At 36.0% G+C, this 21,459-nt stretch overlaps 1 protein-coding gene across 2 annotated transcripts in view; it reads left to right on the top strand.

Moving 5' to 3' along the window:
* Positions 1-20,775, top strand: part of LOC144973336 (inositol polyphosphate multikinase-like) — a 37,279-nt gene extending 16,504 nt beyond the window's left edge. Inside the window, exons 1-5 of one of the 2 annotated variants that reach the window (XM_078915631.1) lie at positions 403-866; positions 6,513-6,686; positions 7,304-7,476; positions 9,261-9,339; positions 16,996-20,775. In XM_078915631.1, the coding sequence (XP_078771757.1) occupies positions 656-866; positions 6,513-6,686; positions 7,304-7,476; positions 9,261-9,339; positions 16,996-17,612 (1,254 nt within the window). In that variant the 5' untranslated portion in view covers positions 403-655 and the 3' untranslated portion in view covers positions 17,613-20,775. Of the gene's footprint in view, positions 1-402; positions 867-6,512; positions 6,687-7,303; positions 7,477-9,260; positions 9,340-16,995 lie in introns of those variants that run through there. The other variant, XM_078915632.1, reaches the window with a different exon arrangement.
* Positions 20,776-21,459: the final 684 nt, after the last annotated feature.

Raw genomic sequence — 21,459 nt, 5'->3', positions numbered from 1 at the left:
GGGACAAACCAAACAATCTCATACCAAGACAAAGACAGAAAAGCATGTCGGAAAACAGATATAAGGGGATAGAAGACACGGTATGTACCTCCCTGCCCACTGTGGAGATAGGGAACCCCACAAAGTTAATCGGAATTAGGTTGTGTAATATAGATCTAGGCCTACAGTAGTTTCACAATAGGTGATCCTAAACGTCATTTTAGGGGGGGGGTGAAGAAATAATTAGACTTGATTGCCATACTTATACTTTTTTAAAGGGTATGTATACAAATCATCAAAAATCCGCCATCCGCCAGATCATATTTTCCCAGCCACGCGAAAATCCGCCAATTTGGCAAAAATTCAGCCAACCTGGAAACACGATATGGTTTTGTAGGTCAAAGGGAAGTTACTCTCTACTTTCAACCCAATGAACTCATCGCGAAACTCAAAACCGAAACCGGAACCGTTCACCCAACAACTAGTTATTAGGATGAGGTGTTATTTGTTCCTTATTTGTTATTGATTTGACATGAAAACGTGACATTGATAACATCGAGTCGGTTGTCAAACCGGTTAGTTCAAATTAACAATAGGATTCCATTACAATAATAACAGTCATCGCGAATGAATAGGAATTGCTTTATAGTACCTTACCTTACTTGTAGGCGAAGTCATGTCGAGGCAAACTCAAACTGATTCGCTTGGACTTGGGCTTGGGCTTGATATGAATGCAAATTCAGTCAAGGTGCCAAGAGGCTCGGAATGTGATAGGAATATGAGCCATAATCACCAAGTACAAGTTCAAGCCTACGAACTGGAATGTTTAGATACCCAGATTGGTGGTCACAGCTCACGTATTGAGAAGTACAAGAAAACAAAGCTAGGTATGTGTCGCTAGTCGCCGTAGGTACTACCGCAAACTCGGGGACCCAAAAATTTCCCCAATAATTTCTGGCCAAATTTTTTATATTTTTTTACGCAAATTCGGGGACACAAAAAATTGCTGGCCAAATCTTTTTTATTTTTTACGCAAACTCGGGGACCCCAAATAATTTCTGGCCAAATTATTTTTTGGCCAAAATTTTTATTTTTTTAATTAATTTTTTTTTTAGATCTAATATCTTTTAAAATATAAAATCTAGATCCAAATTTTTTTTTGGCCAAAATTTTTATTTTTTTAATTAATTTTTTTTTAGATCTAATATCTTTTAAAATATAAAATTTAGATCGCTTCGAGATCTAAATATATCTATTTCTAGATTCATAGTAGATAATTAGATCTGGACTGGATTTTGTTTTGTTTTGTTGGGTTTTTTTTTTCATATACTAGTAGTAAACAGTATTTATAACTCACCCTATACTGGATACCACTGCGAAAGATGGAGAATAATATGTCGAAGGGCTTCTTGGTGAGTCTTCCCGTATAGCTCCCTCCACATAAATTCATCCAAATGAGATTCCAGTTGACTACTGTGGACACCCAGCATAGATTTGAACCTGCGTTTGCAGTTCTTCCAATAGCACTCAATAGTGTTGGTGCATGCGCCTGTCTGGGGGTCAACAAAGTTAGCTGTGTGGTTCACCACCAGGTGTTGATATGGAGGTTGGACTGGGAGGTTGGCTATCCCGTTGTATGCAGCCCAGCCGTCACTGTGTATAGTGGAACCAGGGGCGATGTGCTCCTGAATAAGTGGCAACAGTCTAGCCGCTGATCTGTCGTTATCCACGACCACTAAAAATCCCTGTCCCGTCTCCCTACACACACCACCAAACACCCACCGTTGCTCAGCAACTCGGCCCACGTTGTTTTTTCTTTTGGCCACTAGACTTTCGTCGATCTCGACTGTGAGGCCTGGACCACCTATTTGGTACGGGTTGTTCAAAAGCCACCACGAACAAATGTCTCGAAAAAAACCATACCACTGTAAAACAGAATTTTCACTCACTCCAGTGAGCCCTGTACTGTTTAGAATCGGCTCCTTGAAAGCCCACAAAAGGAGCAGCTCAACAATTTTCCTCAGAGGAAGACACTGATGTTCAAAGAACGATCCTCTCCTTAAGGGAACTTTGACACTCTTGTGGGTAGGGCAACGCCAGTACCTGTTGTCACTTGTGGCACTTTTCTTTATAAGAGTGGTGACTCGGTTGCAAGTCGCACAATTTGGTGGATTTCTTGTTAATAACCCGTTAGTCTGGAGAAAGAGAATAGCGTCTTCTTCTGTCCTCGCATGAGCATATAATAATTGTAACGCCATTACGAGAATCGAAATGCCGCGGCGCGAAAAACACAAACACACCAGACAAAAAAAAAAAAAAAAAACGGCAAAAAACCCCACGTGAAATCCAAATGATTGAACACGTCAAAAAATGTTTTACTGTTTTTATTACCCATTTTCAAATATACGTTTATTTGTTCAAAAACGTATAAAAACATTAGACATTAAATTCGCATAATACATATTATATTCATGTACATACATAATAATAATAAAACACATAATTTTGTAGAAAATGCTGGTCACGAAAAAAAGAAAATGCCAATCTGGCATACAACGATGAGAATCGAAATGCCGCGGCGTGAAAAACACAAACACACCAGACAAAAAAACACGGCAAAGAACCCCACGTGAAATCCAAATGATTGAACACGTCAAAAAAATGTTTTACTGTTTTTATTACCCATTTTCAAATATACGTTTATTTGTTCAAAAACGGGTTCAAAACGTATAAAAACATTATACATTAAATTCGCACATAATAATAAAACACATAAAAAAGAAAATGCCAGTCTGGCATACAACGATAAGAATCTGGCATACAACAATAAGCAACATCCGGTGTCATCATTCCAGGCGGCAGACCGTATCTAGGGTAAACTAAGCAAGAGAGACTCGGGTCCCCGAGTTTGCGGTAGTACCGTCGCCGTAAGTCGCTATATTAAATATTAAATATTATTATTATAGCCTGTCTGGGGATAACCAAATTTCGTTATTCCCTGACAGATATTTGAAACTCCGCTCTTTTAAACAATTATCCACATTCCAGAATATGGAATGTTTCCAAATGCACATAGAAATAAGGAAAGTTAATAAAATATCTATAAAAACATAAAATTAACCAACATTAAATCAGTTGTTACCAATACATATACAATATGTGTCGACTTGGAAGTGGGTGTCATGGCTGAATGGTTTAATCGTCTGCCCTGGAAGTTTTACCAGAATCGACGTTGCGGGTTCAAATCCTGGTTCCGCCACTTTTTTTTTTTTTTTTACATTCCGTCTTCTTTTTACAGCACGGTGCAAGGGATAAATGTCCCATCCATCCTCTCCCCACCTCTTTTTTTTTTAAACTCTCTCTCTCTCTCTCTCTCTCTCTCTCTCTCTCTCTCTCTCTCTCTCTCTCTCTCTCTCTATCTCTCTTGGCTCCTTTCTAGTTTCTAGCAAATTGTCATACTCGTCCCCACTCCGATCTCAAAAAGTGTCTAAAAAGGATAAATAATTAAAAAGCAAACAAACAGATATATTCAGAGAGCGACCAAATGATCAGACAGAGGAGAAAAAAAAAACAAAAAATAATTTAAAAAAAATAAAAATCAATTTTAAGAAATTCATGCTAAGAAACGGAACAAAAGGTCAAACAAAAAGTAGAAAAGAATAGACTCGCACAAAAAAAAAAGGTGGGGGGAGGATGGATGGGACATTTATCCCTTGCAACGTTCTGTAAAAAGAAGACGGAATTAAAAAAAAAAAAAGGGGCGGAGCCAGGATTCAAACCCACAACGTCGGTTCTGGTAAAACTTCCAGGGCAGACGACTAAACCATTCGGCCATGACACCCACTTCGAAGTCGACACATATTGTGTATATATGTAGTAACAACTGATTTAATGTTGGTTAATTTTATGATTTTATAGATATTTTATTATTTCTATGTGCATTCGGAAACATTCCATATTCTGGAATGTGGATAATTGTTTAAAAGAGTGGAGTTTCAAATATGTGTCTGGGGATAACGAATTTTCATTATCCCCAGACAGGGATAATCACAGCGCTATATTATATTATATTCTAGAATCAAGATCATCAAAATTCAAGTTCAGGTTGCATGACTAACCATTCCATCAGTTTCTAAAGTTTAATAGGTAGACTTTTATCACTGGAGTTACATCAAGTATTTAAAAGAACGTAGTGTTTTTATGCACCTCCGTTTACGGTGTATCTTAACGGATCATTTTTATGCACCTCCGTTACGCATGCACATTCTACCAGTTTCATCAGCGATATTTTGTTTCTGTATTTGGATATGACAAAAGTTATATTGTGACATCTGTAGGATGTCTAATTTAAATAAAAATAATAATAATCTAAAAAATCGAAATAGAAAGCCAGAAAGCCAGAAAATAGAAGTTGCATAGGAGGTAAAATAATGTTTTAGAAAGACCTTATTAAATTTGATGAATAGTCCGGTGGCTCCATAGCATAGTGGACAACCTGTCAGACTCTAACCATGAAAGTACAGGGTTCGATTCCCATTGTGGACATTTTTTTTTTTAGTTTACTTTCATAAGACATAATTTTTGTTGTTATGCTTGTTTTTTTTCTTTTTTCTTTTTGTTTTTCAAAAACTTTTTATCATGTTTTTAAAAAAACTTCGATTTAAATTTTCTAAAATTATTTATTTATTTGAGATCAGTATTTGTGTGCCATGTTTCTGTTTACCTTTGATTTTTAAAATCAATTTAATTCAATATAATTGTATAAACGTACATCGATAATCACTAAGCAGCATGCTAATCTAGATACAATCTAAAACTATTTAAACCTCATGGACGTATGCAGCAACATTTTCATTAATTAACCACCACTGCCAACAGAGATGCATAAAAACGATGCTTTTTTTTACGCCGCCAACGGAGGTGCATAAAAAGGTACGTTTTTGTACACCTCCAATGGAGGTCCATAAAAATGCCACCTTAAAAGAATGGGATTGTTGGTTCACCCGATTTACTCAGTTTCTCTGCCGAACATTATTTTCAGTTTTATTTTTCGGAAAGGCAGTGTTTACCTACACAGTAACGGGCACCTAGCCTCAGGATCTACGTACACGGTAACTCCGGTAACTGGTTTGTCTCTGCAATACAACCAGTGGATGGACCTCGCTCTGTGCGTGTGTGTGTGTGTGTTATTTTTAAAAGACCAAACAATGCAATTTAATCCATAAAAAGCGAGATTCAATCTTACTTTAACCTAACACCAGATCTTAGTCTTAATGTTATGCGATTATAGCTTGATTGGTGGAAACGATTTATTCTGCATTAACAATTGGGAAACTATTATCTGGATGAAAAAAAATAAATCAGTGTTGCTGTTAAGAGTTAGTGTGTAGTTGCCTAACAGGCAAGACGTGTTTTTGTTGTGACATTTCTCTTCAATTTTTACAGATTTCAAGGATTTACACGTCTTATTTCAATTCAATTTTTATTCTAGGATTTTTGTACAACACGTAAGATACCATTGTGATATTGCTTTAATTATATTTTATACGGTTTCGACATCATTTTTATCAAAATTGTTTCGGACTATATTACAATGTTTCACCAGACCCCGCCAGATTTACTCGTTCTCACAACCAATTTTTACTGTCGGCTGTCGTTGGACTTTTATTCACCCTGCACTTTTATTGTTTACAAATTGAAAACACACACTCCTGCCTCAAACGTGAACACCGTTACAATCAACAAAAGATTGTCTGTAAACGTGGTGGTCGACGTAAACAACATGTTATTGAAACAACAGTCCCGCGACGTCCAGTGAACTGTCATCGTTCAACTCGACCACCACAGACGTTAACGAAAATATTGACAAATGACACAAGACCAAGTCATGGAAATCATAACATTTGTATTGGCCATATTAACGCACAGTCATCGAGAAACAAGACATTCGATATAATCGATGTCATAGATCAACACGATATCAATATTCTATATATAACTGAATCATGGTTGCGTCAGTTCGGTGATGAACCTAAAATGAAAGAAATGACACCTCCCGGCTACAAGATGGAATAGTTCCCAAGAAATGGACGATCAGGAGGGGGGATCGCCATCATATACAAACACGCTCTTTCGTCTAAAATACAAAACATGCCAATTTCGTTCAAAAGTTTTGAGTGTTTTGAGTTCATATGAACGGAAATTCAAACAAATTTGTTCGATTTTCAATCATGGGGATCTCAAAAGGGTTAATGCCTCAAGAAGAAAGCACAAGGAAACTGAATTTCAGATACATTATAATTATTTATTCTTAAATTCCAATTTAATAAGACCTTTATATATTTTTTTTTTTAAACGGGTTTCCCTTTGTTGCTATTTTTAGTTTGCTAACAAAGATATCTGTACCAGGGGTGTTTGTGTTTTGTATTATTTTTTATTGAAATCGTTACTCCTTTCAAAAGTATTTTTTACCATCACAGGCCAATTGTAATTTGTTACCAAATCAAACTGATATTTTATCCTTCTTCCAACAGGAATTTATGATCTCAAAAATGGACTCATCCTGAAGACGTTGTTTCCTCCACCTCGTGGCCCAAGGGAGCTGAAATTTTATCAAAACGTCTTTAGTTCCGAATGCAATGATTCAGATCTGCTTGAGTTGCGTCAATTTATACCAAAATATCACGGGACAGAAGAAAATGAAAACAGTTAAGTATATTTTTTTTTTCTCTTACTCTTACCAAACTTGAATAAACTGAAAATATATTTTGATGGTGATATGGAATAAAAGCAATTGCCTGCAGAAAATTGTGATTTCTTTGGATTATTGTTCACAATAGAAAGTGCCTGTCAGATATGCTTTGTAAATATTTTATGAAAATATAAAAAATACCAATGATAGTTTGGTGGTGGAATTAATGAAGTGCATTGGCTGCCATAATTTAGAAGCAAAAACTCTTCTTTAATGATAGAATTGGAATAATGTTAAAAGAGGAAATTAGTAATATTTGCTTCGATGTCTTGCATAACAATGATGAAGAAAAAAAGCTATGTTTGAACTTGATTCCTTAGTTTTTACAATTACAAAGACTGTTGATTGCAGTTCAATATTACATTATTACATCATAGCTTTATTTAGATTCAATCCACTTGTTCAAACTGTCACAACCTTTTGTTTTTACCTCTGATATAGTGAAAATGATGATATTACATCATAGCTTTATTTAGCTCCAATCCGCTTGTTCAAACTGCTAAAATAAATTTTTTACCTCTTATATAGTGCTTGTTCAAGTTGTTAAATAATTTTTTTTTACCTCTTATATAGTGACAATGATGAAACTGACCAATTTGACAGCCCAATTTCAGAAGCCCTGTGTGATGGATCTCAAGATGGGCAGAGTCACTTATGACCAAGAGGCATCGGCTGAAAAGATTCTCTATGAAGAGAAGAAGTTCCCTCCCCTCAAAAAAACAGGTTTCCAGATAGTTGGAATGATAGTAAGAGCTCAGTTTGTTAAAATATCATATTTGATTTTATTTAGTTATATGCAAAGAAAAATTAGTTGCATTTGTAAATGTTTGTGCCAAAATTAAATACTTCACTCTTGTCAGGATGGGACCTTTACTTTAGGTAAGCTCAGGCTTCATGTTATAGTAGTCTTTCAGAGCCATTGTGCCCATTGAGCCATTGTTTATTCTGGTTTCTATAGCATGAAACGGACAATAGTCTTCTCGTCATAAAAACAACAAAATACAGATCTGCCATTGATATGCATTTAATTAGAACACACACACACACACACATATATATATATCTCAGGGTTTTTTTTTTTTACTGGATCAAATTTGGTAACATTCAGATGTATTTTCGTCCAGATTCAGATTTTAAATTACATTTCTGAAGAAATGGGATAGAAATATGTTGTTATTTTATTCAGAAATGAAAATGTTACAAAATTGAGCCACACTCCATAAAGTTGCAATTAATGCAGATAAATATGTCAAATGATAAAAGGTCAAATTGGACACATTTCGATGCATGGACTTTTTCGTAAACTTTATACAGTATACAGTTTTTTGGAATGGCAACAGCAGCCATGACAAGACTTAACACCATATGGAAAACCAAAATCGATTTTGGAGTTAAGTTAAAGTTATATACAGATCATGCTCTATGGCTGTCGAACATGGACGTTCACAGCAGATCTAGAAAAGAGATTTTTTGCTTTACAAAATAAGAGCTATCGGAAAATCCTGAGAGGTCCATATTTGGAGCACAAAACTAATAAGGATATTTTAAAAGAGTGGAGGATTGAACAGGAGGACAGGAACCACTGTTGTCAATCGTCAAAAGAAGGAAATTGTCGTGGTTCGGACACACTGTCCTCCATGATAATCTGTGCAGGACACTGTAGAGGGACAGAGGAGAAGAGGAAGACAGGAAAAACTATGGCAAGACAACATCAAAGAGTGGACAGGCCTGGATCTTAATAGCAATAGCATTCTGGAAAAATTCCAGAGACCGTGACGAATTGTGTAAGTGTAAGGTTGTGAAGTCTACATTCCGCATAAGTGAGTGGGTGATCCGATGTTTTTGTCGGTTGCCTGTGACAGGTCTGGATTAATGAGCAAGTTCATCACGACTAATACCCATGTGTTATGATGCTTTTCATTATATGCCAGTAACTGTCAAGTTTAACTGCAGGACGGTACAGATTGGGTGTCATTTGTCTGTAGGCTTTGCTTGCAGTTGGGACACATGTGTCAAGCACTCAATGCAACAGAATGGTGGTACATATTATGAGCACTGTGTGAATGTGATTCTTATCTTTTATGGATCACGTGAACAATGAGGATGTTTTCATGATTATGGGATCATCACAGTTCTTGGTTACTTTGAAATAAATTTGTGCATGTAAGTGTTCGGCTATGTGGTCAGTGGTATGACACTCGCCTTGGGTCGGAAGGTCCAGGGTTCGAGTTTCGCTCCAAGTGGTATGTAGTTGAGTCCTTTGAAAAGGCTCTTTACTCACATTCTTTCATTGTACTCGTGTGTAAAGTGAGTACCTCGTCTACAGCATTGTCTCTGTCCTGAAAAATATTGTAACGTCGCCTAACTGGCATCATGTCTTTGTCTTGCATTTTTAGTGTTGCTGTCGGCTAGGAATCCCTTGTAAAGTGCTTTGAGCATGTTTAGTGGATATTGTGCTATATAAATGCTCAAGTTTGTTTATATTCTCGAACAAATTCTCTCCCATGTTTGTTGTCTCTATTTACCCCAGATTCAAAATCAAACTGAAAAGAATATAATTGATAAACATTACACTCGGAGCCTTGATGAAAAGACACTCATTACTGATGGTAAGTGTTTCTCTCTTTTTTTCTTTTTTTTTTTTCTTTCTTTTCTTTCTTTCTTACTTTCTTTCCTTTCTTTCTTTCTTGCTTTTTATTAATGTTTTTTTCCCCTTTATTCTTTTATAATTTTTTTTTTTTCAATTGTGTAAGGCCCGGTGGCTGACTCAATTATTTATATAGGATTTTTTAAATACACTGATTGCACCTTACAGTTTCATCATTCAAACCTTATATTGTGTAGGCCACTGGGATCCCTCCCCCCATTTTGGTGTTTATTCCACTATATTTTTCAAATAATAGAACTTATTGGCCATACAAATTCATCTGTTACCGTAAAAATGTGTCATTTAAGAGAGTTATAGCCCTTTGAAAAAACTGAGTTTAGTCCCCTTGCAAAAAAGAGACCACATTTCTTTCAAAGGCTCTGGAGACTACAATATTAATTCAAATATATGCAAATTGGGTATCAAACTGAAGGAACTTGAATATACTATCAAACGGTATGCACAAGCTTTCAATTTGTAAATATCATATAGATTCACAGAGAGTTGAAACAATTTGTCAGTAATCTCATGAAGTGTCAAATCTAAACCTATGGACTATTTCAGTATTTTACACAAAAAATATTTTAAACATGGCCAAAAACCGCATGTTCATTGAAAATGTAGCACTGAAAGAAGCTATAGTCCAAGCCCCAACAACAACATTCTTATTCCTACGTCACTGAAAAAACTTAAAGTGTAAGCAACCCTTAAATTTTTCTCAACTTTGTGAGATGTTTGACAAATTCATCACAATTTTCATTTTTTTAAAGCATGATATTATTGTCCAGTTCTCACATTTAAAAGTAAGTACAAGGTGTGGTAAAAACAATAGAGATATCATAAAAAAGATATTTTGCTCACAACCCAAGTGAAGCATCGTTACCAAAGACTTTTGAACGAAATAGCATTGTTACATTATAAAGAATAATTGACACTCAAAGGGGATTCTTGATTCATACGTGGGAAAGATGCAGTAAGTACATAAAAGCAATGTCCTTATGTGTTTTGCAAACATGCTTTACTCCTTAACAGCTTGCACTGCTCACCAATGTTATTACACATCCTCATCATCAGTAGCAAAATCCTCTTCGTCCTCCGAAGTATCTTCAATGAAAACACTGTCAAAGCTATCACTATCATCCTCAGCATATGTATCTTCGTCAGTACTGGTGCAGATTTCTTCATACACAATTTCCTGCATCTCATCTGGAACGAAAGCATCTTTGAACCACTGTACTTCCAATTCATTTGCAGAATTTCTCTGCCAACTGGTTTTGGAATACTAGGATTCTGGCACACTGCATTCCTCCAAATGAGAGTTTGAAAGTTGGTTCTTGATATGTGCAGTGACAATACTCGACTACAAGGCGGCATCTGACACAGATCAATTCCACCATTGCATGAGATGGCACCTTTCTTTCCTTTGAAACGCTGGTGAACTATGTCATACTTCACTGTGTTGACACTTGTGCGTGAGGTTTTGCCATACAGCTTGCACACAAATGACTCTAACATGAGACAGTCATTACTCGAAACAGCTGCTGATGCTCCAAATCTGGAGAACAGAATTCTAAGATCTTCCTCCTTTTGAAGAAATTTTAGAGCTTTCAGCTTTCCTTGCCCAGCAAATCAACTTGTGTCACAGCCTGTGAATGCATGGACACCAAGTAATGCATCACACATCTGTTTAGACAAAGTCTTTGCTATATGAGAGACATTGATGGTGTTGCCACAGCCAGCATCAAAAACCAATAGTCTCTGAGAATGAAAGGAGAAGTATGAAGACATCTGTGTCTGGTGATCTGACAACAATTGTTTCACAGTTTGGTTGGCGGGAAGTATATTGACAGTGCAGTATGATTCGTGTGTCTGCCTCTTCCTGTGATGAGTAGAGATCTGGACAAGGTACGGCTATGGTAAATTCACCCGTGTCACTGTAAAGTAAAGTGCCCCTCTCTTCACAGACAAAGAATACTTCCCTGTTTCTCAGTTTCTTTGCATATTCGTCACTTTCCCATTCCTTGACGAGAAACCTGATAAAGGACTTTTTGTTATCAATTCAGCTGAGAAATGCAGACCTGCCAACCAGTACGATTTCGCGTATTTTAGTCGGATTTTTGAACCCAAATACGGGGATACGATTCCAAAGTACGATTTTTTAAAAGATTTGTGATGTGAATGATACATTTGCATCACATTTAGTACTATAGTTATCATTTCAGTTGCTTATATGATGCCGGTTTTCACCAATATTTTTCTCATACATTTTTGAAGATTTGCATAGAATTATGATACAAGATTATTTTATACTTTAAATAGTCTCAGACCACATTTAAGCTTTTGCCACTTATTAAATAGAAAATTCTAAGTGAAAATTTAATTGAACCAACATCTTTGACTATGAAGCCTTCAATTAAAAACTGTATTGCTAATAAGCTTAAACATACATGGGTTATTTCCCTTTATGATAACTAAAATTACTCTATTTTAATTTATAAAATTTATAATGATCAATTTTTTTCTTCATTATTTTGTACGAGTCTTCAATTACAAAGTGGGCACCTTAATGAACGGTATTTGGTTCAAAATGAATTCTCTAGAACCATTTTAGAAGTATTTAACTTGTCCTTGCATATTACATACTTGCAATAGTATTAGTAATATATAGTACCGTGTAGTAAAAGTAGTAGTAGGAGTAGTAGTAATGGTAGTGAATGCTAAAAAAAAAAAAAGACAGAGAGAGGAGAGAGAGAGAGAGAGAGAGAGAGAGATGGATTTTTAGATAACATATATGGAAAATATCTTGCTACTGTTGCAAAATGTCATCTATTGAATTGAAGACACTCTCCCAGATATTTTATCTCAAAACTTACTCATAACTGATGTACTGGGCTAGCAGATATCACCATCACAACTTCATTTGGTACATCAGCATCTCTTACCATCACCATCGTGCCACAACCACAACCACATCACTTCTACCATCGCTACAACAACCACCACTTCTTCCACTGACACTAGCATCAATGCTACCAAATTGTTATGGGTCTTTTGGTCATTTCTTTGAGTGTTTCGAAAGAAATTTCCTTTGGTATTGCAATTTCTGAGCCTTTTACTAATTTAAAATGGTCATTGACTTTTAGTTTCTCAATAAATCGATAATTTTGTAGTCACTAGACAACAATACCTTTGTATGTTTGTTTATTGTTTGTTCAATGGTCATGTGAACTGCTATTCCAGCAGGCGACCTTGATCTGGAGACACTAAAGCCATTATCCTGTAACATTTCTTCTGCCCCTGGGTGGGAATTAATCAGGTTGGCTAGTGACACAAAATATGTAACTGATATACTTGGCATAATTGTGGTGATTCATGGTAAAAAGCAGTGGGCACAGTTCTTTCAAACAAGATACACGAAGAACAAAGTTGTTGGTCTTTTTGGCTTGCAGAAACTGGAGGAGAAGCCAAACTCTGTCCATGTATTGGATCCAATAATGTGCAGTTTTTCCGTACTTTCCTGAGCGGGGACACTCTTTGAAGGTTTCATACTGGGAAAATAACTCAGCAAACACAGTTGACTGGACAATTTTATTGGCCGTACTGCTTGAAATTCCTTCTGTGAATTCCTTTATGTAAGACATGAGGTTTTTACTGAGTTTTGAATTCGTGTCCTGCTCAAAGTTTGCAAGCAGAAGCCTCTCTAGAGCCTCCAAAACAGACACATGCACTCGCATAGAGCTGTTGTAGTTCTTTTCACTCATAACCATATCCATGTGCACATAGCCTTGCTTCAGTCACAGTTAGAAAAACAAAAGTTTTTCAGACCACAATAAGTTTCCATTCTTTCCCAATGTCATAAATGATTAGAAGATTTAAAATCCTCAGAGCAGCAGTGTGAAATTTGCTCTATGAACATTAAGTCTAAAAATAAAAAAATTACGCTTACACCAAAGGATACGATTTCAGAAATATGTGTTATATGCCCATGAATCATGCCTGAATTGTGCTAGTACAAAATTCCTTTTGTTTATTTTTCACTGAAGGGAAGCAAATATACTGTAATAAATTTTTTTCATATTATAGAGAAAATGGCTATCAAAGATTTAAAAGCCTTATATAGCTTTGTTAAATATTGTATGGTCTAAGGCAAAAACTGAGAAATGACAATAAAATTCCACTATTGATTGTATCTGAAGCAATTTTAGGATGATAAACAATCATTTTATGCACGAAAATGAGTTCACGAAGAAAATGCACCCAATGACCTTTCAAGGGCTATAACTCCCATCAATGACACTTGAAAAAACGGTAACACCCGGATTAATATGTATTATATGTCCCTGAAACATGCCTGAATTGTGCTAGTACAAAATTCCTCTTGTTTAATATCCTGAAGGGAAGCAAGAATAGATTTTTTTTTTCAAATTATATAGAAAATGGCTATCAAAGATTTAAAAACGTTATATAGCTTTGTAAAATATTGTATGATATGAGGCAAAAAATGAGAAATTAAAATAAAATTCCACAATTGATTGTATGTGAAGCAATTTTAAGGTGATAAACAATCATTTTATGCACAAAAAATTGCACCCAATGACCTTTCAAGGGCCATAACTTTCGTAAATGACACTTGAAAAAACGATAAAGCCCGGATCAATACTCAAGATATATTGCTGTTTCAGAAAATACATGTCGCGAAAACTCCCCCAGGGGGGGGGGGGGGTTTCGCCCACTGGCCCATGCACTATTATTTATGTCATAGTTTAGTCTTCAGTTTTGGGGGTCCCAATAGCTCAGTTTGTAGTGCTTTCGCTTCACATGCATAAGGACCAAGATTGATCCCTGATGCAGTCGAGATTTTTTTTCTGACCCCCCTGTCCACCCAGTAGTGAATGGGTAGCTGAGTCGGTTAGATTTGGTGGAAAGTACTTTGTGATAAACTAGCATCCTGTCCAAAGGATAGCAAGCAATTGCCCGTTTCACGCTATAGAAACTGGGATAAATCCGGCTCCATGGACCCAATGGATCTGAAGGACTACTTTTTAGACTTCAGTTTTACCCATCAAAATCCGAAACGATGTCCTGTCAACACACAGACAGATTGTTTTTAGATAGTCGATACGTTGGGTCAATACTTGAGTATGTCAGTGTCATTTGAGATCCACACAGTAATACAGTGCACTCTCCCGATAACGACATGGCTCGGGACCAGAGGTGCATGTCGTTATTCGGAAAATTTCAAGATGGCGGAAAAAGGGGTGTGGTTAGACCCTTAGAATGTACATTAATGTACCAACCATAGTGGGTGATCAGTGATCGGACTTTCCAAACATGTAAAATACACGAAGTGTGTGTGTGTGTGTGTGTGTAGTTTTGTTGTTTTTTGTTTGTTTGTTTTTGTTGTTGTTTTTTGTGTGTCATTTTCCTTCTGTTGTTTATCCGGGTTTGGGACCGGCATGAGTGCAGCTGTTTTTAATAATACAACTGAACACATGGCCACATTAAAAATGTTTTTTTTCTGTTGTTTTTTTTTGTTTGTTTTTTTTTGTTGTTTTTTTTTTTTTGTCTTGTTTTTTTTTAAACTAACTGTCGAATTTCGATTTAGAGAAGAAATCCATAATCCCGGTCTGTCGCTTGTTGTTGTAAATCATAGGGCTGACTTTATCTTCCATCTGAGGCAACAAGTCGAAAATAGATGCACCATCCTTATGTTGCAGTGCAAACCATCTGAGAGTTTGTAGTGCCGAATTTGCATCACTACCCGTGACAAGAGGGGCAGCTTCATCTTCATCATCGTCGTCATCTTCGGGTGGCTCCTGTCTCTGTTTGATACTGTCAACGATGGGATCGACTGATACCTCGCCGGTCACCGGCTATGAGTTGCCTCTGGCTCAGAGAATGAAATGAAACTTACCGGAAACAACATTTTAGCTATTTTTATTTTTGTATCTAGCAAAGTCACAGCCGATTATTGCTAACTCAATGTCGTTATCCGGAGAGTGGTCTAAAAAGTATGTCATTATTTAGAGAGTTTTATTACTAATAACATATAGTAAAAAAAATCAGGACCGGGGGCCAATGTCGTTATCGGGAGAATGTCGTTATTCGGAGAGGTCGTTATCAGGAGAGTGCACTGTAATAAAATAAGAAATAATAAAGTGCTGGAAAGAACACAGAGGAATTCTGAAAGGTCTTCAGGTTATAAAAACAGAAATTGAAGTGGGTAGAAAAGTGACAGAAGATAATAGCGTATAAAAATTTAGCTGCGATAGGGGCTCGAACCCACGACCTTACTGATACAACTCCGCCTGGCGATCAGAGGGACGCTATGCAGTCGACACCATCCACCAATGTGAAATTTTTATTCTCTATTTCCTTCTGACAATTTTCTACTCACTTCATTTTCTTTTATTATTTTTATCAACATAAGTGCCTGCTCCATTCACTTTTCTGAATTAATCTTCAGGTTATAATTTTGCAAAAGGCCCTATGGGTCCATCACTACAACATTCACAAATTCGTCACGAAACAAACATTTAATATTTGTTACAGTGAATGACATAATCAGTCGGATGGTGAAAAGGTTTGAACTGAGATATTGCCAAATTTAGTTAGAAGGTCAATTTTTATCAAAAATGATTTCTTATCATAAATGATTAAATTGACCTTTTTGGTACATCTTCAGGAAATAACAATGCTGAATTTCACTTCTGAATATTTTTTACAGCTAATCAAGTTGAAAAAGTATGGAATTTGAGAAAAGTTGCTGGATACCTTTCCCATACATCTGACTATAACATCATGAAAAATCACCAAATTTACTTCAAATAAAGATTTAAATGCTCTGGTGAGCATATTCTTTCAGAAAATGCAAATCCAAAATTTTCACCATCCGACTGAATATGTCATGCACTGACACATTTATGTTGGCTTTCTGAATCGAGTCAAGTGCTCAGTTTAATGTTTCTGCATTTTCACTTTAATCGGTAATTTCTGTTGTAATGTCAGTGTGTAGAGTCGTTTGATTTAAAATCAATGTTGCTAATGCTTGAAGCTCGAAGAAATAAATAATAGTCAAATGGAATGGAACCTTTCATTTAATTAAAGAAGACAGATTATATGGACGTTTCGAATTTCCCCTTTATCAACAAAACACGATGAATGAAACATTAAAATTTTTGTGTCATCTAAATACAAAACAAAAGGTTGAGCATTTCTGTAAAAATTAGAGGTAGTTTATTAAAATAAGGATAAATAAAAAATAAAATTCCCTTTGTTTATCCCAAAGGGGAAATTTGTCCTTAATATCTATTCCAAGGAAAGACTGGAACAACCCAGGTGTTAGCCACAGTGCAGCGCTGCAAAGTGAGCTAGGGTGGGGTGACTTGCTCAATGCCACACAGCGCAGTGGGTAGTTGAACACAGTACCTTTCGGGTAAAGAGGCAATGACCACACTGTTGAGCCACAAATAAGTAAAGTGACATAGTAACATTTACAAAAGTATAAACTTTGTTCATAGGATTCATATATAAACAAGCAAGAACATGTTTAATTAATTTACCTGTTATTGTGTTAATTATTTTTTATACTCACTATATTTAACCTCTGTATTTTCAGGACTCAGTGGTTTCTTCTCCATCCTCAATACCAAAATGAAAAGGCAAGTAATCCAAGGCATTATGTCAAGACTTAAAAAGCTGGAAGCTTGGTTTTTAAAACAGAGAAGATTTTCTTTCACTGCTAGTTCTCTACTCATTATATATGAAGGCATGAAAGGAAATAGCATAGGAAATGAAAGTGTATGTGAAAGGACAAGCGCTTCAGAATCATCCGTATCTTCAAAATCAAATGACAACTCCTCACCATCAGTGGGTGATAATCGCAAACGATCTCACGACATGACAGAAAGTGGTGATGATGATTATAATTTCGACTCCGAACATGAATTTATTTCTTCTACTAAAGTTCGAAAGAGGAAAGAAGATGATTTGGGAGAATCAACTACTGTTTTGGAAAGGGAAGATACTAGAGAAAAGAAGGATGGGTCAACAGTCTCATTGATGACTGAATCTGCTGATGATTGTTTTTGTGCTGACGACACCGGTGAAGACATTCCACAGTTTTCTGTTCATCTCATTGATTTTGCTCATGTGTTCCCGACATCAAATTTAGATGAAAACTTTTTGTTTGGCCTCCAAAACTTGATATCATCCCTCCAGATGCTGACTGAATAATTTTGGATTGATTAGTCGTTGTTGGTAAATATTTGTTGTCATGTTAAGTAACAGCTTTATAATTACTCTAGTCTCGTAGAACCATGAAGCTTTGTAAACTGGTTTCATTCTATTTTTTTTTTTTTTGTTGGATTAGCATATTATTGTAAGCGACAAGTTTCACAAACTATCGTGTCAGTATCAGCGAAAAAAGTATCAACACAGTGCATAGTTGGGGCAGTGTTACTTAGCAGTACAGTCTTTGCTCCATAACCAAAAGTTTGAATATATTCCCACACTATTTTGGCCTTGAGGAAGACATCTCGCCCTAGCTCAGTGTGGTGCTGCATTGCAGCTTACGCCTGGGTTATTCCAGTTTTCCCATAGAATTGACCCTTACGTCAAATTTCCCCTATGGGATGAATAAAGGGAATTTTATTTGTTTTCTATTTTTAGTAATACCCTCGCATTTACTAAAATCCCAACCAGTTACTTCTAGTTCATTGGTAAAATGCATACAAATTATCTATCATGATATATTTTATATATCAATAAACTGACCATATGGGGTTGAATGCGATGTTTAGAATTAAAATTTATGCATTATTTATAAGGCCCGAGTCAAAATAGATGCAGTTATTGAGGAGAACCTTTTATTGCATCAATTTTTCATTCAAAGATAATATCAGGTTTGCCAGGTGGGTCACATAAGTCTTATGAACAATGGTCAGATAAGCACGGTTTGTACCTTAATTTATTTTTTTTTTATTGCTTAATTTTTTTATTTTGTTTTTGTAAATGTGCAAATTTCAAATATTTATTGTAATCCTTTATCATATAGTTTTAAATATCGAATGATAATTATAATGTTTTAAAAAATAAATAATGTGTAATTTTCTATGTGAATTGTGAAAGATAATTATATCCAAAGCATTATAATATATTAAGAATCAGGGTGATTTCCATGTTTTTTCCAACTGTTGATTTCAGATAATGTCTTTCAAGAAATGCATGGAGAATATTATATTTGAATGTGATCTCTAACACAAACACAGAACTGCCCACTTCGATGTAAAAGAAAAATAAATAAATTGAGTTTTTATATAGCGCAATATCCACTAAACGTGTTCAAAGCGCTTTACAATGGGTCCCTGGCCAAAAGCAACACTTAACGTGTAGGACGAGTCATGATGACTGTAAGGCGATATTATACTTTATTTTTTGGATAGAGACAATGCTATTAACGGCCAGATACTCATTTTACAGCTTAGTATTGTTAGAGAATGTGAGTGAAGAGCTTTTCCAAGGACTCACCTATGCGCTGAGCGATGCTCGAACCCAGGACCTTCTGGTCTGAAAGCGAGTGGCATACCACAAAACCACATACCTGCACAGATGTAAAATTTGTAGAACTATGAATTTTGGGCTCCATCAGCCAATCAATATATGCATCCAAATTCAATATATTTTGTTGAAAATGAAAATGAAAATATGATGGTAGATAGCAAAGTGCAAGGATTTGGAAGTGTTATTCAGCCATCCCAAGGGCAATTTGGCCATTGATAAAGCTAATCTGGGAACTGATATTTTTCTCCAAGGTAAACTATGCATATTTAAAGACTCAGGCAGGCATGTGTGTCCTAACAGGGTTGGTGAGATGCTGTAACTGAACTATAACATTGTTGCATTTTATAAATATCTACCTCATTAATCAGATAATCCTATTACAAGTTTTTATTTCAGATCTTAAAAGCATTAACTCACTCAACCCTAATACCAACTGTCACAGTATCTGGCGGACTATCTCGGTATCTGGCTGTGGTTACTTTTGCCCAATTGTTGACTTATATTCTTCTTAGACAAATTATATTGAGGGGTGGTGGGCGCGAAGTGGCCGAGTGGTTAAGGCATTGCGCTGTGATCCAGAAAGTCCCGGATTCGAGCCCCGCTTCAGGCATTTTCTTTTTTTCCTTGGGCAAGATTATTGACCCCCAATTGTCTCACTTGGACAACATGGGTGATTCCTGTTGACATCAGACATTTTGTTTGATGAATTAATTATCTTTATTCCTTCGTGGACTGCCTAGCGACAGTATCTTATGATGTCATGGTGGAAGGGCATAATTTTTAATTATATGATTCTTATTAAAACTATTGTATTTAACTTTTTACACAGTTGAATAAAACCAGGTACATGCCAATTTTCTTTTAAATTGAGTCTACCTACAAGCTTTGCACACCATGTTGTTTTTAATTGATGACATCAGAGGTCTGATCCACCCAAAATTGGTCCATGCTGAAATGTCGTTTACTTTGTTTTGTATCTTTTATAAGAGTCATTTTTACTCCCTTTATTTTACTAAACAAATAAGCAGTTCCTTTTTCTGGGAGATGATACTTTTTTCCCCCTTTTCTACCACTTCGCGAAGTGCCAGGTTTAAGAGTTTTTTCCTGGATGAGTTTCATTTAAATCGATGAATATTCGAAGGACGAATTTTCTGGCCAAGTGGCGAAGTGCCAGGTTTAAGAGTTTTTTCCTGGATGAGTTTCATTTAAATCGATGAATATTCGAAGGACGAATTTTCTGGCCAAATTTTAAAATATGGATTTTTCCAGAGTATGGCAGAATGTGACTGAGGCCCTGTTTGGGTAACTCCTCATTGGCCATAACAACATTGATAGATTTGCTCATGGAATTTTCCTCCCATTTGAACCAGTTACCTTTGTTTTACTTTTTCTTTGGTTCTTTTAAACTTCAGTTCTAGAACTTTTCCTCTATCGTCTTACTTTCCGCTGGTGCTGAAAATACCCAAAAGTGTCGCAAGCGCCACGAAATCCCTAGTTATCGTACCAGTAAGGTATATATATAGTGCTCGATAATGTTGGTTAGAGCTTATCAAAATGAATAAAGTCACTCATATATTTTTTGCCAAGACAATTGTTTCTATGTCCTCCATTTCATCAGTCGACATATGTCCGTAGCATGCTTTTCCTGCATAATTTTGCAAGTTGAGTTTTGCCCATATCAACATTCTCAAAATCAAAATATGCTGACAAGTGTAAAGCTACTGTATCGTTGCAGTCCTGCTCCTTTACAGTTCTAGGTAACATATTTATAACTCTCAATACATATTATGTGTTTGTTTTTCTCGTTTTTGAATAAAATTGTTGACTCCTCCGAAAATTTTACGAATTTTTGTGATTCTTTTGCCTTGGAGGAGAAAAATGTTTATAGAGATGGATTATAATTATTGTAATAGAACTATCATCAGCATCATATCCGTCATCGTGATCATCATATCCATCATCATCACTGGGTGAGGTTCCTAACCTCCCGTAGTGGGCAGGGTGGCACATACTGTGTCTTCTATCCCCCTATATTGGTTCTCCAACATGCTTTCTGTCTTTGTCTTGGAATGGGATTACTTGATTTTGTCCTGGCCCGGACTGGATATCCTTGCTGGGAGGGAAACAATCAAATGTATAGTTAGAGTTTTGGAAGATTATATTTTTTGTCTTGTAAATCATCTCTCTGTCTTGCACTCTATTTTTGTTTTACAGATACAGTAATATTACTCGTAACGAAAAATAAGAAAAGAAAAGAAGCTAGGCTAAAAATATTTAAATCGCCCTTGTCTGGTGTTTTGCTTTACTTCGTTCGAAGTCCTAGGCTGGGGCAGGAAATGCTCGTTATTTCCGAGTTGACCTCTTTTTCATACTCGCTACTTGCATGCTAATTTTATTGACTCAAATAAGAGAAAAAAACGGGGATTTAGATTTTACTCGCTATTTCCGAGTACGTTACTTTCATGTTCTACTGTATATGATTTGTCAACATTTGAGCGTGTTCCTCTCAGTGGGGACCTGT

This window comes from Berghia stephanieae, chromosome 5 (assembly GCF_034508935.2).
Source record: "Berghia stephanieae isolate SIO BIC M18660-M18661 chromosome 5, UCSD_Bste_1.3, whole genome shotgun sequence".
Taxonomy (NCBI): domain Eukaryota; kingdom Metazoa; phylum Mollusca; class Gastropoda; order Nudibranchia; family Aeolidiidae; genus Berghia; species Berghia stephanieae.
Note: the sequence above shows the minus strand (reverse complement) of the source record. Positions and strands in the feature narration are given on the sequence as shown.